Source organism: Nilaparvata lugens, chromosome 8, assembly GCF_014356525.2.
Source record: "Nilaparvata lugens isolate BPH chromosome 8, ASM1435652v1, whole genome shotgun sequence".
Classification (NCBI taxonomy): domain Eukaryota; kingdom Metazoa; phylum Arthropoda; class Insecta; order Hemiptera; family Delphacidae; genus Nilaparvata; species Nilaparvata lugens.
The window spans coordinates 4,287,975-4,308,157 of NC_052511.1; the positions used below are offsets into that span (position 1 = coordinate 4,287,975).

At 31.4% G+C, this 20,183-nt stretch overlaps 1 protein-coding gene across 5 annotated transcripts in view; it reads left to right on the plus strand.

Annotated features, from left to right (window-relative positions):
• LOC111064312 (mitochondrial uncoupling protein 4) overlaps positions 1–20,183 on the plus strand; it is a 71,037-nt gene that overhangs the window by 12,346 nt on the left and 38,508 nt on the right. Inside the window, exon 1 of one of the 5 annotated variants that reach the window (XM_039433762.1) lies at positions 6,428–6,794. The exons of 2 other annotated variants lie outside the window; for them this stretch is intronic. In XM_039433762.1, the coding sequence (XP_039289696.1) occupies positions 6,783–6,794 (12 nt within the window). In that variant the 5' untranslated portion in view covers positions 6,428–6,782. Of the gene's footprint in view, positions 1–6,427; positions 6,795–20,183 lie in introns of those variants that run through there. 2 more of the 5 variants (XM_039433761.1, XM_039433766.1) reach the window with 2 other exon arrangements.

Below are 20,183 nucleotides of genomic sequence, written 5' to 3' on the forward strand. Positions count from 1 at the left end.
AGAGTACTTCATGTTTTTATATATTGTTTTTAATAATTTTAATAAAGTATCCCATACAAGTAAAATGATTTTCTGGATAAATAAATAACATTTTATTGTCATTATGCAACATTGGTATTATACAGAGTCAAACCTAATATTAGATATTCACTTTCTTAGTAAGGGCTTCTTGTGTTAATGTAAAAATTAACACATCAAAGTTTCCTGTTTTCAATTGTATTTCATTTTTCACAATATGTTTCGAGTTATTATGTCGTCATTTTCAGGTGAGTTTTTTTGAAAGCTTGAAAATCACATAATAAGTCAAAACATGCTGTGAGAAATAGAATTAAGTTGAAAAAGGTACTTTTAATTTTTACACTAATACTAGATAGAATTAAGTTGAAAAAAGGTTACTTTGAATTTTTAATTTTTACAGTAACACGATCTAGATCTACAAGACAAGATGGTTTGCATAAAACAATATTATGTGTAGTGTAATATAGTACAGAACTGTCTTTTTCCGTTAGGGCTACTATTGTATATAAATAAAAATATAAAACTAAGTACTCTTTTTGAAATTGACTTGATAATGGCATCATATAGCCGAAACATGTTTTGAGTAAACAATTTTAAAAAAGGGTACTTGGATTTCTATTTTTATGTATAGTATAGACAGAGAAATCACCTATAATTAATTCTATTATTAATTCTCTGCTATTCTGCTATTATTAATTCTGTGGTATAGAACTCTATGTTAGGTTTGATTATTTATTTATTCCAATTGCAACAAATAGAAACACTCTTCAAATCTCATTAAGTAATAAAATAATATAAAATCAAATTATTCCCTAACTTTGAAATAGATTGAACAGTCAACATTTTTCAAGTGTGAAAAATTCTTGAAATTGTCTGTAACAATCCAATTACTCTAATTATTCATTTATTCCCGTTACAACAAATCTAAAAATTATTCAAATTAATCCAATTACAACGAATTAAAACTTTCTTCAAATCTCGTTAGAAAATAAAATTATATAAAATTACATTATTCCTTTACTTTTAAATAAATTGAACAGCCAACATTTTTGAAGTGTAAACCGCTCTTGAATCTGTCTCAAATAGTGGAGTATAATAAAAATTCAATGTCTTATCGAAAGTCTTGAAGTGAACATTTTTCAGTAGCTGATCCACTTATTGTGAAATGCAGTTTTAACATTGATTGAAGTCAATGACACACTTCAATTTTATCAGTGACTCGAATTTTTTCTATTGTCATGTAACGATTTAACCCAGATATTCAGCAATGAATTGACGAATTGTTAATTGATTAACAAATGAACAACTAATCATTGAACCAAGTGATTGAACTACTTCAATTTCTTTTCTGCAATATTGTCACCAAACTTATTGAAACTCCATTCAGAATTTTACAGTCATTGATAGGCCTAAATCATTTTTATTTATTTTCAGTCAATGCTTAATCATTTTGAATTTGTAAGATATCATGAGGGTGCATCAATTATTTTGAATAATGGTAATGTAGGCCTATATTTACCCCTGTACTGCACTAACTTAATATTAATACATAACTTCACTCCACGTGTAGCCTCTAATAATTTGTCAAAATAATGACTAATTTGTCAAAAATAACTAATGATTTGAATTTTATAAATTCAAAGTAATAGTGTATTTAAGTTTGATGCGATAGAATAGAATAGAATAGTTGTTTATTTCATCATCAAGACAATTGTAAAATACAATAGTTACACTTTTTTCTAATTGAAAGACAATAGAAAGTACCAATAGACAATAATTACAATATTCTTGATATAGCAATACTATAATGAAAGTCTCTATAAACAGTAAATTACAAAAAAATAGTTGCTTCATAGCACGTTTGTTGATTATCATATAATAATACAAAAAAAAAACTTCTAATAATAAGTAAAATCCTAGCATTACAATTAATAAATTATCATTACAATTTGAAAATATTCAAAAACTGAATGAATCATTTCTGGCACAATTCTATTATCATTTGCCACTGTATTAAACTAAGAGAGAAAAAAAAATTGTTGAAATGAAATACTGACTTGCAAAGTGATTAAATTTATCACTTGAGGGCAAGCAGGATATTTCCCCATCCATCTTAATAAAACTCAGCGCATTCCAGTTATAAGGTAATTTTGGAGAGATGAAAATTGGTCATCATCATCCATAGCCTACTGGGTTGAACAATTTCAATTTTTAATTATTATTCTCGTCTATTTTACTATCCATAATGAACTGTAAGTTATAATCCAAAAACGGACTTAAATTACTATGATCATAGTTAAACTATTGAAAATACTGTTGAAATTTCATATCCCATTATCATCCGCCTCATTGGGCAAGTCTAGAGCTCATATGGGCATCACCCGTAGCAAAAAAAAATAATCGGAAATTCATTCATTGCTATATTTTCACATAGCATTACCTTGCTAGTAAAAACATCAGAGTATTATGCATAAATAACTGATTATGCTCTTATAATATTATCAAGGTTAAGGTCTTTACATTGGCCAGAGAACAAATTTTGTAAGTTATCATTATCTAAGCCTATATACTGCATTGTGTTACTGATAGTAAAATTACGATAATATCTATTATTAAAAATAATGTTTAACGATATCAATTAGTTTTCTTTTTCATGCGTCATACAGTGTGAATAAAACAACACTATTTGAACCTAGATATATTATTAAAAAATAATTGAATATCCATATTTTGAAATGATAATGTTGAGTGTATTCTACTAATTCTGTAATATCATTGTACAGATTGCTATAATTTATTAATTTCAAAAATATTCTTCTGATTAATAGAATCTAGTATTCTGAAATACCTAATTATGACCTTGAATTTGTATTTCCACTGATTCATAAAGCCCCATGATCTTGATATTAATCTTGCATATCATAGCTCAAAAAAATCATGTTTATAATATCATGATTATCAGTAAACTGAAAAAACTCTTGGAATATTCAAACAATAATGCATTTTCTTTGAAATTGAAATCAGATTTTATTTTTATTTTTTAATATCACTTTATTTTATTATTTTTTTAATATCATGATTATCAGTAAACTGAAAATTTTTTGACAATAATGCATTTCATTTGAAATTGAAATCAGATTTTATTTTTCTTCGTTCACAACAATGTACAATAAAAATATACAATCATTATGAAGAACAATAATGCATTTTCTTTGAAATTTAAATCAGATTTTATTTTTATTTTTCAATATCACTTTATTTTATTATTTTTTTAATATCATGATTATCAGTAAACTGAAAATTTCTTGACAATAATGCATTTCCTTTGAAATTGAAATCAGATTTTATTTTTCTTCGTTCACAACAATGTACAATAAAAAATATACAATCATTATGAGGAAGGCTCCTCATATGGGCTAATGACTGGGTAATGTCTTCACCTTAGAGGTTCCTTGAACAATTTTTATGTATTATGCTTCTGTATTACAGTCATCTATTTAATTAATAAATTATAAAATACATCTATGTATACCTCATTTTGAGAGGCTCTTGTTCAAATTCGAATGTAAATAAAGCTTTATCATTATTATACGAACATTTATTAAATAATAATTTAAACTTTCTTAAAGAACTCTACAAATTTAAAACTTAAACTTTCTAAATTTTATCTCATGCAGTACATTAGAACCTAAAGCTCCTAACTCCGCCAAAAGAATGTTTTCATTATTTCATTTCATTTATGTAGGCTGCTCACTCTACTTACTTTTGCCACAGTATTATCAAATGGTTCAAAGGTTAACATCCATTCTTATGCATACGTACAGTTGTCCTTCCCTTATCATGTATTTGTAAACAAACCCACTTTAGTCCACAATTTATCTGGTGGAATTTCAACTTTTGACTGAATTTTTAGCTAATATAGTTGTGGGTGAACTAAACTAATGATAGCTACACTTCGTTTAGGGGTCAATAATCCAAGAGTTGTTTTTTACTTCCTTACTCATTTACTTTTGAACTCTTCTGAATTATTTTTGGACTATTTCTCACGTTCTTATCTCGTTTCTCACTTTCTTATCTCGTTTCTATTTTCAACCTTTTTTCCTTGCTATTTCTCTTCTCCATTCTCTTTCTATTACATTTCTTTCTCTCTCTCACTATTCACTGTATTTCACTTGAAAAAATCTAATCTAACGTCTTTCATCTTCTAAATCTTAACTTTTTCTATAGTGAGGTTCATGTTATAATGGCAGTATTTGATTTAAATTGGTGTTGCTATCCTTGTCTATCATTCGACAAAGCAGATAGTGCCATCCTTCTCTAGCTCCGCAACGTTTCCAGATCGGTTTTTAACAATTTAGAAATATGATTTGGATAGGCGTTTGAATTTTGAGCGCTTATAGTTGGTTAGTACACGTTTTTGCTGACAGTGTCGCTGATAAGAGCTACATGCGCTCAGTTCCCTTGTTTTGTAGTATTATTTTACAAAAGTAAAATTTATCAAAATATACAGTCCATATAACCAATCATGATTAATTAACAAAATATTCAATCTCAATTGTAAAATTTTATTATTTCATAATTGAAAAATATATGAAATAAAATATAAGCAATTAGCTATTTTCAACAAGAATAAACTGTTAATACTACATCAATTATACCAATATCAGCTATGCTCTATAGAAGGCAGTGGCAAGGCAGATAATCAGCAACGCTGTACTTCTATCTTTCTCCACTGTCATTACAACGTGGACTTGAATATATGTTTTAGTCAAGTAACGATAAATAATTATTTCTCTGTTTAAATTTATAATTGGAAATCAACACTTTTTTCTCTTAAATTGAAAGTCTTTGACTCTATGAACTGACTTTATTATTGTGATTCTATTTCTATATTTTTTACCTCAATCTCTTTTGAGATTGAAGCTCTTTCTTGCTATTCTGGATTTAATGTACCTTTCCTTGTCTTTCCCTCATCTAAATCTGTGTTTGTAATGTGTGTTTTATAGTGTTACATGCCAACAATTATTCTCCATCTCTTTCTCTCTCTCCATTGTAATGATTTAAAGTGTAAAAATAAAGCCATTTATCTATCTATATCTCACACAAATATATCTAGGTCTCCCGGCTACATAGGCCAGAAAGTTATTGGTCCTTGAATGTTTCTAATTTTTTGTAGGCCTATGATTGCATATGCATATATATACACACACAAATACATAACATGACTCCAGTCTCTCTCTCACTTACTCTATCTATCTGTATTTATTTTTATCTCATTCTCTTTCTTTTCCTCTCTCTCTTTCTCTTTCTCTAGACTTCGTACCTCCCTCTATATCCTATTATACACACTATCTCTTTTTCTTCTCATTCTCTCCATCTAATGTGGAAGGGAGGGAGTACATCAAGAAACAAGGAGGGGGAACCAATAGTAGGAAGGGTACTTGATGAATGAAAGTGTGATCAGAACAATTTATTATCTATCAGTGACTAGTTGAACAAGTTGTATTGAAGGACGGACGCTCCACACGTTTCTAGAACTTGTTTCAGTTGTCTATCTTGCTTCATTCGGTTGCTATATTAGTTTTGAATGTTTAGAAGTTTAGAAATTCAAAACAGTTGATACTAATCTCTATAATATTATGTTATCAAGTTTCAATATTCTATTCATGGAAGTAGAAATTTGGAAAATTCAAATTAGTTGAAGCTTTATTCGGTTGCTATATTGGTTTTGAATGTTTAGAAGTTTAGAAATTCAAAACAGTTGATACTAATCTCTATAATATTGTGTTATAAAGTTCCAATTCTATTGATGGATATAGAAATTTAGAAAATTCAAATTAGTTGAAACTTTATTCGGTTGCTATATTGGTTTTGAATGTTTAGAAATTCAAAACAGTTGATACTCACCTCTATAATATTCTGTTTCAATTCTATTTATGGATATAAAAAATTAGGAAATTCAAATTAGTTGATGTTCAACCTCTTTATGTGAACTGATGGAAATTAATGAGAAATTGCAGTAACAATATTTGAAATAGCAGAAAGTCTTCGGGGTGATTTACAGCATCTAATTTGGATTTTCGTTTAATAATAATTATTATTCTCTAAGTGAAATTTCGTGAAGTGACCAGGTCTATAAATTCAAAACAGTTCATCTCTATAATATCGTTTTTTCAACATTCAAATCTCTTTATGGAAATATAAATTTAATAAGTTCAAATTAGTTGAAGTTTGGCCTGTTTGTGTGAAATATCGTGAAGTGGGTCCGTAGAAGTCAGTTCTAGAAATTTAAAACAGTTCATCTCTCTAATATCGTGTTATAAACTTTTAATTCTATTGATAGATATAAAAATTTATCAAATTCAAATTAGTTGAAGTTTGGCCTTTCAGTGTGAAATGTGAAGAGATCCTTACTAGCCAGTTTTAGAAATTTAAAACAGTTCATCTCTATAAAATCGTGTTATAAACTTTTAATTCTATTGATAGATATAAAAATTTATAAAATTCAAATTATTTGAAGTTTGGCCTGTTAGTGTGAAATATCGTGAAGTGATCCTTACAAGCCAGTTCTAAAAATTCAAAACAGTTAATTTCTATAATATCGTGTTATCAAGTTTCAATTCTATTGATGGAAATAAACTTTAGCAAATTCAAATTAGAAGTTTGACCTGTTAGTGTGAAATGTCGTGAAGTGATCCTCAAGTCAGTTCAGGGAGTGATTAGTGAATCAAGTTTGTGTCACGTGACTAGTGGTGCTCAAAAAAATGGAGCAACAGGTAAATTTTAAGAAAAAAATGTTCTGTTTGGTTTGAGTCTTTTGATAACATCTATTTATTGGATTAAAACTTACAATATCGGAATGAAAGTAATTACTATAACATGCATCATTTGATTCGGTTCTTCTATGTCTATACCTATCGAATATTTTCCATTAGTCATAGAAAGGATGCTGGATGCTATAGTGAGGTCCACGTTATAATGGCAGTGGAGAAAGATAGCAGAACAACGTTGCCAATCCTCTGTCTTGTCAATGCCTTCTATATACGGTAACTGATACAGGTTCATTGATGTAATATTAACTCTTCATTCTTGTTTAAAATAAATCAATTGATGTAATCAATGATGTAATATTAACTGTTGATTTAATATTAATATTCATTGATGTAATATTAACTGTTCATTCTTGTTTAAAATAATCAATTACATTTTATTAAGCAAGAAATTATATTTTTCAATAATTTCATAATGAATTTTCATAATTAAGATGAATATTTTTTAATTTGTTATTAATTCTACTTTGTTAAAAGAAGATCTGGCAACAGAGCAAAGCGAGAAAGAGATACACTTTGTTGAATTATAGACAAGGATAGCAATATCATTGCTGTAATGATACACTGCCATTATAACGTGGACCTCACTATAGTGTGATGAATATACATAGGTATATTTGTTTTGTTGATTGAATTCCTTCCATTTCTATCATGAATGCTCTTTATAAATAGTCAAGTCCGTTATAGAATTGATAAATAACATGAGGTTTTCATTCGGGTTGTATAGAATGGTTTATTGTTATTATTAATTTATTTCAATAATGTATGACTTCCATAAAAATCATTACAGTATTTTAGATTTCTGTGTCAGTAATAGATTATTGAAAAAATAGTTATTTGTATATCTAGAGTGAAAAGTACGACTTTTTCTCCCTGAGGGAAAAAGTTTGAAGCCCGAGGCGAAGCCGAGGGCAACAATTTTCCTGAGGGAGAAAAAGTATTTTTCGCTCGTGATGTACACAACATTTTTCCTCCATCTACATTTTTTTATAGAAACTGCAAATTAAATCATTCTAATAACTTACGTATTGGTGACAATGTTTCCTAACAACATAACCTAAAATCTAAAACCTAAAAACCGGTCGTCTGATAGGCACTGCTGATTGCGCTATCTATCGGCCAAGTGTAACAATTATATCAGCTGGGCTACCAAAAATGGCTGACTCCAGATCACGCGGTTCAGATTTGAATTGCAGAATGCAGATCAAAAATATTTGTTGGCTGGTATTTTGAATAGAATAAAATATTTTTAAAATTGTATAAATTTTTATCGTCTACTAATATTAAGAATATAATATCATACAAACATATATTTCATGAGTTGATCAAATTTCTGGTTGTGGTATTGAATTCAGTTGACTCAATGACAGACACCTCTATTACGCTTTCTCATCTGAGCTTAGACCTTCTAACCTATTACCATGTAAGTTTTTAAAATAGAGATGCTTCCCATGTTATTTAAATGGAGTCACTTTTACTCCCTAGTGGAGTTTTTCTGTTTTTTACTACCTAGAGCGAGAAAGTGACACTTTAGTATTATGTTTCAGGGAGTAAAGTAAGTACTTTAGACAGTAGGTGGAGGAAAAAATAATTTTCATCAATACATGCTTCATTTTTCCTAGTCACAATTCAATCTTTAAATTAATTCTTTTCATTTTGTTCTAATCGCGAATGTACTTTGAATTGAAACCGTTGATTTTTGATGAAAGAGTCCTATTGATCAATATTCATGTTCTAAATACAGTATATACTGTCATTTATTTGTCAAATAACACCATAGTCCCCTTTTTGAGAAGTTTTTAATATAAAATAACAAATTAAAACGACTACTTTCTATGTTCACATCATTTTCAAGTAAGAAATTAAGCCCTGCCCTGAGTATATACATTTAAAGAATATACTGTCATATAAATATTGACATCATTTTCAAGTAAGATAGCCCTGAGTATATACATTTTAGGAATATTCTGTCATATAAATATTGACATCATTTTCAAGTAAGATGGCCCTGAGTATATACATTTTAGGAATATTCTGTCATTAGCCGTCAGGCTCGCTTCGCTCGCCATATCCGTCTAGCCAGGGGGCTCCGCCCCCTGGACCCCCGACTGGATCGTCCAAGAATGAGATCAGCAGGCTCGCTTCGCTCGCCTGCATTTTTTCATTTTTATCATATTATATTAGGACAATCCAGTCGGGGGTCCAGACTAAACGTCTGGCTAAACAGATATGGCGAGCGAAGCGAGCCTGACGGCTAGTAATATAATATTCCCAGGATTGAAGTAGCAGTGCCCAATCAATTTTTCCGCGATAAATGCATTTAAATCTTCAACTTGGTGCCAACCTAACAAAATCAACTCAACTTAATGCCAACCTGACAAAATTATTAATTTAGTTGCCAGTTAACAACTGTTTCGAAGAGGTACTCTATCTAGATTATAGTTCTATAGTAACATATGATATGGAAATTTCAATTCTAATTAAGAGATTGGGAGAAGAAGAATATACATGCTAAAAGACGAACTTTAAACCCTTAAAAACAACCCTTAGAGTTGAAATATTGCCAAAAGATTTCTTAGTGCGCCTCTAAAGGGCCAACTGAACATACTTACCAAATAAGAACATTTTTGGTCCGGTAGATTTTTAGTTATGCGAGTGAGTGAGTGAGTGAGTGAGTGAGTGAGTGAGTGAGTGAGTGAGTGCCATTTCGCTTTTATATATATAGATATAAATATTGACATCATTTTCAAGTAAAAGAGCCCTGAGTATATACATTTTAGGAATATTCTGTCATATAAATATTGTAATAAGAACACATTTAAACATACACAGTACTGTATAGTTTCACAATTACTATATTGTGAACTCTGACAATGCTTCTTGTTCAGTTATATTATGCATATTGAAAACTCAATGGGTACTGTATTGCATACAAATGTCTTGTTTCAAACTATCATAATATAAGTGTAAACATAACCTATTTTTGGGCAATTTCTATCTAAATTTGGGAAAGGAACAGTTTTGGGCTTAAAGCCTGTTGTTACTTCCCCAACCATTCATAGTTGAGAATGATATTGTATCTATCATTGAATAAATAAAATAATATGACCAACTATAGTGAGGTCCACGTTATAATGGCAGTGGAAAAATATAGAACAACATTGCCGATCCTCTGTCTTGTCAATGCCTTGACAAGTTGACTGAATGTTCTGTTATAAGATTTAATCGTTTGTACACAGCAGTCATTATATCAAAATATATTATAATTTCTTGTGAATGACCTGTTATAAGATTTCATAATTATTTGTTCCCAGCAGTCAATATATTATATTCCAAATTAAATCCATTATTAAAAATTGATCAGTATCAGTGTCAGACACAGTGAAAATATGATTCCCCTGAGCTCTAGTGAAACTATTCATACTCGCTCATAATCAATATTATAAATCTGGCAACGTTTCGGATCTAGAAGAGGATAGCGCTATCGGCTTTGTCGAATGATAGACAAGGATAGCAACACCAATGTCAATCAAACACTGCCATTATAACGTAGGCTTCACTGTAGTTCCGTCAGCATTTCCCATTGTTATACACTCTCAGGCTTGTCTCGAGTTTCAACTCTTTCTGAGCACAATGTGGCCGCAAATGAACTGCATACCATTTTCCTTCCATTTACGATTTCAAGCAAGATTTGTGGGTGAAGGACCTCTTGACCATTGAGGCAGAAGTTAATTTTCCGGTTGGCGTTGCTTTGAAAAGTCCTTCTGACTCATAGTAATGGCGGTGGAAAAGCGTCAGGTAAGGGTGGTCGGGGGAGAGGGAATGTCGTGAATCAGTGTAATGATTCAGGGGAAATGTGTCCGTGTAGGGTGGTTTTGGGGGGGGGTGTTGTAACACACTGACGTGCACTTTAGAAGATTTCATTTTAGGTGCACAGCTATTACCTTCGATGAATCATGAAGGAACCCCCTTCTCTTGACTGCGGTTATTAGGGGTTACAACTTGTTTTGTAATATGTCTGATAGGCTATCCACGTCATTTTCTCACTGTAAATTATGTGCGCTAAGAAAATTATAGAATTTTCCTTGAAAAAGTCTTTTACCAGGATCTTGAATAATAAATATCGGGGCACCGAGCTTCGCTCGTTATTTTTATTTATTGATAAACAGAGCACAATTCTTCAAAATGATTGTGGAAGGACAAACAGGCACAACCCAAAACTGTTTCTTCCCCGAATTTTGATTTATACACTATAAATGGTCCAAAAAGTAGGTTATGTTTCATACACTTGAATTCAGGTCCAATTTTCAGTCAAAATATTTAAAAACAGAAAAGTTCTAATTCAGATTGTTTACAAACCAAATTGAATAACAAAATAGCACTCACCAATCACTTAAAACTGTAAAATAATGATTAACTTTGAATATTATGATTTATATTCTAATTTAGAGTGATAAACCATGTCATGTCAACAAATCAGATTATTTTGATAGAGTCTATTAAAATTTCTAGATAATATTTCTCGCGAGATACTGTAAGCTGTTAGAATGATTACACAGCTGATCTCCCACACAAGCACAAGCATCTTCTGTTATTGACAGACGACGAAATCTGTTCTTCCAAGGATAAAATAATAATAATAATATTGTGTGACCTGGCTGGCTCAGGTCTGGTGTCAGAGTTTTCAGGTCGCAACTGATCAATTTCAGGGTCTCTGACATGACCTAACGACTGCTTTTTAGGCAGCCGGGACCGACGGCTTAACGTGTCCATCCGAAACACGGGAGTGGCTCGAGATAAATATCTTGCCCGGGCCGGGATTTGAACCCGGGCCTCTGAATCATGAAGCCAGCATCTGATCCACTCGACTACGGCCACTCCCTTCCAAGGATGAATTATCCTTTTAATGTCATTCAGAGAGTTTTTCCAGGGATGAGACCTAGTGCAATCGAATCTTTATATTATAAACCTATTATTTACTGAATTTCGTGAGAATCGTTAGAGCCGTTTTCGATATCCGGTGAAATACAAACATATAAACAGAAATTGCTCGTTTAATAGTATAGGATATCGGAGCACCGAGCTTCGCACGTTATTTTTATTTATTGATAATCAGAACACAATATTCTCTAAAATGATCGTGTTTATATTTCACAGCTGGCTATATGTCATCTTATGAATTTCGGGGATGCGATATTTTGATTTTTAACATACTCGCTTTTTTTACTATCCACAGCTGTTTCAGCAAAGGATGAACTATCCTTTTAATGTCGTTCAGCGAGTTTTCACAAGGATGAGACCTAGTGCAATCGAATTTTTATATCATAAGCCTACTATGTTCCAAATTTCGTAAAAATCGTTAGAGCCGTTTTCAAGATCCGTTGAACATAAATAACCAGATATAAATAATTATAAATAACCAGATATAAAAATACAGAAATTGCTCGTTTAATATAATAGGATAATAAATTCATTTATTCTTCCAATTGATACATTACACATAATCAGAAATTATGAAAAGTAGAGTATATCACAACAATATTGCAAATTATAAAAATAAAGATAATAAAATAATATAATTTCACGTTGTACAAAGAAATCACAATAACTCATCTACACCAATAAGTAAATAAATAATTTCAAGTACATCGAGGACCTATTTCAAGTCCTATTTGGGGCACCATAATATTTTTAATTAAGAAAAAACAATGAATTATTTTGCTGAGTCGGAACTTGCATAATATGACAAGGTAAGGAATTTTAGTTTAGATAATACAGGTATATTAACATTTAAATCCACTGTTCCCCTCATTTGAAAAGAATAACAAGCAATTGATGCACATTCCAAGCAATTAGCAAACTCATAAATTTAATTTTATAAATTTCCCTCCATACTTATCTTTTGTAAATTATATATTATAAAATTGTCATATTTTTTTTTTTTAATTACAGTACTCTATATATTCAGTTATATTTGAATCATAAAGGAACAATCGTCTGTTCACTACGGCTCTTATGAATTACAATAATTTATTTTTGAAAAATTCAGAATTTATAATAGGGTTGATTCAGAATAAACATTCATTTATTGTTAGCAGGTTACCTGTGCTCTGCAAGGGTCCAATTCAAAATTTGGCAAACTGAAAACTTGACCTACTGAAATCTTGAAGGATTTAAAATAGGCCTATAACCATCATTTGTAAATTAAGAATCTATATACAAAATTTCAAGTTGATCAGTTGAGTAGTTCAGATGTGATGATGCGTCATTCGTGAATTTCCTATCCCGTACGTGTATTAGCCAACTATTTCCTTCATAATATTATGAATATTAATAGTACAGAAGCAGCTACCAGGGATCTTAGAAGCAGAATACTTTTACAGAAGCAGGTTAAAGTACTTAGAGTTTAAAGTCTAGAATAACAAAAGAAGACACTCGATAATAATAAGACACTCTTACAGTATAATGACTGAAATTGTAGACATATTTGAAACTAACAACGTCTCTTTTAACTACTACACTCTTCGTTTACTAGCCAATTATCGTTCTAGGGAAAACTTTCACGATCTCCTGTTGAAACCTTCAAGTTCTATATTTAAACTAATGTTTCAAACTGCATACTATTATGAATAGAATAACGGAAAAGTGGAATAGTTTTATACACCACTATAGTTAGGTCCACGTTATAATAGCAGTGGAGATGAGCGTAGCTGATTCTCTGCCTTGCTACTGCCTTCTATTGAGGATAGCTGATACCGGTATATCTGATGTAATATTAACTGTTAATTCTTGTTTAAAATAATCAATTACATTTTTTTCTGCTAGTAAATATAGCCTATTTTACTTTCCTTGCCCTATTACCATAGGTAAGGAAAGTATTGCTCTCCGAAAAAATTGAGGTACCCCAATTTCAAAATTTCTATATGTTTCAAGATCCCCTGAGTCCAGAAAAGTGGTTTTTGGGTATTGGTCTGTATGTGTGAGTGTATGACTGAATGTGCGTCTGTGTACACGATTGGGAGATGAGATCCCAATTAACGGAATGAATCTAAATTTGGAACTTGAGGTCCTTACACTATGAGGATCCGACACGATAAATTTCAATCAAATGCAATTCAAGATGGCGGCTAAAATGGCGAAAATGTTGTCAAAAACAGGGGTTTTCGCGATTTTATCGAAAACGGCTCCAACGATTTTGATCAAATTTATACCTAAATTAGTCATTGATAAGCTTTATCAACTGTCCCATAACTGTAAAAATTTCAGGAGCTCCGCCCCATCTATGCAAAGTTTGATTTTAGATTCCCAATTATCAGGCTTCAAATACAATTTAAACAAAAAAAATCAAGTGGAAAAGATTGAGCATGAAAATCTCTACAATTAATGTTCAGTAACATTTTCACCTAAAATTGAAAATAAGCTCAAAATTCGAGAAAATCTGATCATTCAATTGCAAACTGTTGGCTACTGTTGATTATATTAAATCATTCACTATGAAGAGATAGCAGACCTTGTGTGTCTACAGCGTTATTGTCCTGTCATTAGCTGGCTCAGATCTTGAGATGCGCGGGAACACTAGCGTCAGGTGATCAATTTTCATAAAGGCAAGGAAAGTTGTGTGAGTGCGACACACCAGATTTTTTCAATTATTCAATAATAAACGTTCATAATTGAGGTTAAATATTTTGTTGATTATGTTTCTACATTGTAGAACAACTATCTGAAAACATTGTGGAATAAGGAAAGGATAGTGCTATCTGCTTTGTCGAATGACAGACAAGGATAGCAACACCAATGTTAATCAAATACTGCCATTATAACGTAGACCCACTATAGATTTGTTATTTTTCAAACGTGGGAAGTTTTGGTCGGGTTACATTGCAATAAGTAGTGAACAAATTGGAAAGTTATCTTTGTCTTATATAAGTAAGTCTATCTAAAGTAGAGTTGCCTCTTGATTATTCTAAATTTGTTTACAGTCTACTGTACAAAATATCAATTTAATTTTCAATTCTAACGATTTTTTTCCAAAAAAGTATTCTACACTAAAAAGTATATAAGATATAAGGATTTCAGGGTGTAGGTGAATTCTTATAATTTTAGTCACGCACTAAAAATAAGTTTAAACTCTACTCACATACACACACGGTGACTTGGAACATTGTATGCCAGACATTGCACTTTCAAGCCAAGAGCTATTTTTGTTGAATTTTCCAATTAGCTGTGACAAATTTGCTTAGAAAATTTGTTGAGCTAACATGAATGAAAATGTCAGTTATTGAATAATATTCATGTGTAATGTTACGGTTTAATTTAAATTATGGAAGTTATGACAAAAAACAGGGACTATTGTTTTTCAATAATTGATTCTTTTTTACAATAGCCGGCAGCTTGCCATAATAGCTTTACTGGGGTCATAATATGATAGCAAGTTATCAATGAGGGAGATTCTTGGTAATGAATCAAATTAGCCAGATGGTGGGTTACAAATAACTTTAGCTTATCTCTTCAAATATGTTTCGCATAATGACTGGTTGGTATAATTTGTAACAAAATCCTTATATTCCTCCAAATGTCTAGAATGAGTCTTGAAGTATTCTATTCCAACTTTCCAGAAACAATTTGTATCTAATATTTATTGCATTTTAGTCAAACATTTTGTAACAGTGCAACTGAATATGTGTAAAAGAAATCTATTAAGCGAGCAATATCTGTATATATTTATATATTTGGTTATTTATGTCCAACGGATCTCGAAAACGGCTCTAACGATTTTCACGAAATTTGGAACATAGTAGGTTTATGATATAAAAATTCGATTGCACTAGGTCTCATCCCTGGCAAAACTTGCTGAACGACATTTAAAGGATAATTCATCCTTGGAAAAACAGCTGAGACTTTCGTCGTCTATGGATTTAATAAAAAAAAAAGTGAGCGAGTGCGTCTGTGGAAAATCAAAATATCTCATCCCCGAAATTCATAAGCTGACTTATAGCCACTTGTAAAATATAAAAACGACCTAAACGATAAAGAAACCTTGAGGGTTGAAAGGTAAAATTATTCATAATTGATCAAAAATAATAATTAAAAGTTAATCATTATTTTACAGTTTTAAGTGATTAGTGAGTGTTATTTTGTTATTCAATTTGGTTTGTAGACAATCTTGATTAAAACTTTTCTGTTTTCAAATGTTTGGACTGGAAATTTTGACCTGAATTCAAGTGTATGGAACATAACCTACTTTTTGGACCATTTATAGTGTATAAATAAAAATTCGAGGAAGAAACAGTTTTGGGCTGTGCCTGTTAATCCTTCCCCAATCATTTTAAAGAATTGTGTTCTGTTAATAAATAAAAAATAATGAGTGAAGCTCGGTGCCTCGATATTAATCAATAATCCTATATAATCCAATAATGTTAGAATTCATGAACAGTGTGACATGAACATGTATAAAACAAATAGTAAGCAAGCCATTATTGGTGTAAACCATCAATAATTCAAAAATATTGAAATAAAAAACACACATATATTGTCAAATTCTACCGTTCTTTTTTCTGTACCAAATAAGACTGTAGAATTTGACAATATATATGTTATAACTACATTTGTTAGATAGAGCACTCCTTGAGGTTTTTGTTTAACACCAATTTTTATTTGTTTCAGTTTAGAAATGTCCCCTCTCTTGGCTGTGGAAGAACGAGCCAAAATAGCAGCTCGTTATGAGGTGTGGGGATCTGTGGTGCGAGTACAAAGGTGGTGGAGGGCTAAACGAGGGATCCAAGCAACACTAGATGCAAAAACTGTTAAAAATTACCATTCCAAATTACTAACAACAGGGAGTGTCGCAGATGCAAGACGATCAGGAAGACCATCAACGTCAAAGACAACAGAGAATGTTGACAGAGTTCGTGAAATGTTCATGAGGAGCACTAAGAAATCACTGCATCAAAGATCTCGTGAAAGTGGTTGCAACGATTCTTAAGAAAGATCTCAGTTTTAAACCATAGAAGCCACGAGATCCTTGATGCAGTGATTTCTTAGTGCTCCTCATGAACATTTCACGAACTCTGTCAACATTCTCTGTTGTCTTTGACGTTGATGGTCTTCCTGATCGTCTTGCATCTGCGACACTCCCTGTTGTTAGTAATTTGGAATGGTAATTTTTAACAGTTTTTGCATCTAGTGTTGCTTGGATCCCTCGTTCAGCCCTCCACCACCTTTGTACTCGCACCACAGATCCCCACACCTCATAACGAGCTGCTATTTTGGCTTGTTCTTCCACAATCAAGAGAGGGGGCATTTCTAAACTGAAACAGATAAAAATTGGTGTTAAACAAAACCTCAAGGAGTGCTCTATCCAATAAATTTAGTTCTAACCAAATTGGTTCATAAATAAAGATATTATAGCTGTATAAAAATAGGGAGTGACTTATTAGACACTGTAGTAGGACTATTCCCATTCAGCTCGGCCGGTTTGAGCGGGAATCATTAGTCTCATTAGAAAATGGGAATAATATTTTCACAGTACCTGGCAAGTACACTGATACTGAAATTTGAAAATCCAGCTCAACTGTTTTCATAAGAAATTAATAAACAGTATTGAGTATTCATCATACTGTAAGAACAGTCAATTCAATAACATGTCATTTCTACTTACTAAATGCTTAGTTGAAATGTTTCCCTTACACTATTTCTACAACAAAACATTTTTGTTTTCCCTTGTCTAGAGATGTAAACAATTAATTTTTTAGTAGTATATCCACCACTTTATAATGACATTGAAGAAAGATAGCAGAACAACGTTGCCAATCCTCTGTCGTGTCAATGCCTTCTATAGACGGTAGCTGATACAGGTTTATTGATGTAATATTAACTGTTCATTCTCGTTTAAAATAATCAATTATATTTTAGTAAGCAAGAAATTATATTTTTCAATAATTTCATAATGAAGATTAAATATTTTGCTTATTAATTATTAATTCTACATTGTGATACATTCTGTGATTCATTTGGAGTATAAAATCAACCTTCAAAATTCAAAATTTTAAATCATCATTCCTGGACCGAAAATCAAGGGACGAAGCAGTGTGTGATTACATAACCTTATCTTTTGGACAACATTAACATTTTATCAAAATTTTTGGAGAGAAATAGTACAGGCTCAGCCTAGTTTTTCTACAAAAAAGATGATCTGGCTACACAGCAAAGCGAGAAAGAGATAGCGCTATTGACTTTGTTGAATGATAAAATAAATATAATAAATAATGATTAAATTAACCTGTTAGGTCGTGAGATCCTGTAATTGATCAGTTGCGACCTGAAAACTCTGACACCAGACCTGAGCCAGCCAGGTCACACGATATTATTATTATTATTATTATTATTATTCTATAGTATAGGCCTACATTTAGTGATGTCCACGTTATAATGGCAGTGTTTGATTAACATTGGTGTTGCTACCCTTGTCTATCATTCAACAAAGCGGATAGCGCTATCTCTTTCTCGCTTTGCTCTGTTGCCAGTTCGTCTTTTAACAATGTAGAATGATAGACAAGGATAGCGATACAATTGCTAATTAAACACTGCCATTATAACGTGGACCTGACTATAGGAAGTATACCAGATTGCTGAATCAAAATTTAGGTTATGTCACTTTCTCTTTTCAAAAAAAAAAACACATAGACCTCACTAAAGAGACATAAACTATACATTTTTTAGTAGTATATCCAAACAGTGAAGTAACTAGGAAGTAGTATATCCGATTCCTATACAAAACTGCGTGGGTCGTGTAATGATATTTGTAGGTTGGTGCTTGTGGGGTGCGGGGGGATCCATAGGAGGTACGGGGGGACTTTTAGGGGTTGAGAGGGAAATTATTGGGGGTTAGGGGGGTTACACTTTCCAAGTTAGTGCGAGCAGATCAATAGTTTTGAAGAACATGACAGCTGACAGCCGGCAAAAAGATGTCTTGGTCTGGCGGTAACAAACCAAAGTTGGAAATGAGGCTGGGTTTTCATTCAAAGGTCCGCGATTGTTTCTAGTGTTTTGTTGTCTGCTCTACGAATCCACTCTGTTTATTTCACCACAAGTTATGAAGCTATCACTACTGATTCCAGTACTTAAAACTTGAAAAACTTCACTATAGTGTGGTCCACGTTATAATGGCAGTGAATAAAGATAGAAGAATAGCGATGCCGATTCTCTGCATCAACGAATTATATCTCTACACTGTCTAAAACATAATTGTCATCGTTGTGGACCTAGAAAAGGATAGTACCACCGTCTTTGTCGAATGATAGACAAGGATAGCAAAACCAAAGTTGATCAAATACTGTCATTATAACGTGGACCTCACTATACAATAATGAGGAATCCAATAGATTACTCTATTGTTAGAAGATTAGTGTAGTGAGGTCCACGTTATAATGGCAGTGGAGATTGATTGATTTTTATTATGACGTGCTAGGTCTCGATAGACCCGTTGCACTAAACAACAGTACAATACAAAACAAGTAAACAAGATACAACAGTATTCAAATAAACAATAATATAAGTATTACAAATAAAAACAGTTAACTGTTGGAAGTTAAAATATAATTAAATTAGATAATATAAATTAAGATAATTATAAGTAGATAATAAAGATAATGTTATGAAAAAGAGAGAGTAGAGAATTAAATAAAGAGAAGAGTAAGAGAGATGAGAAAGTAGTAGAAGAAGAAGAAGAAGAGAAATTGAAGAAATTAATGATATGAGTATGAAAGATAAGAGAAAATTTAACATGAGTATAATTTGTCGATTTAAGTGAAATTTTTAATATTTTTTGTGATGGAAGATTTTTGTTTGGATTTGTATTTTGAAATTAATTAATCTGATAAATTCAAAATATTATTGTAGTACATACATTTTTTAAACTCAAAATAGTGTGTGAATTAAGTTATCATTTACATAACCTCTAGACTGTGTATTCCAAATTAAGGTTTAAAGCAGTTTTGGGCGAATGCCTGTTGTTTTTTCCTGCATTGTATCTATTGTCTATGAATAAATAAAAACGTTGCCGATCCTCTGTCTTATCAATTCCTTCTATAGACGGTGGCTGATACCGGTTTACTGATGTAATATTAACGGCTCACTCTTGTTTAAAATAATCATATTTTATTAAGCAAGAAATTATATTTTTCAATAATTTCATAATCAAATTTTGTTAACTAGTAGTTTTGTGAACAGTAGACCTCACGCAGTATTCTCATCCACAAGTACCTGATTGAAACTATAGACCTTATGGATATACAACAATAGACTGGCTTCTCCACATATCTGTGTAATCACTTGTCA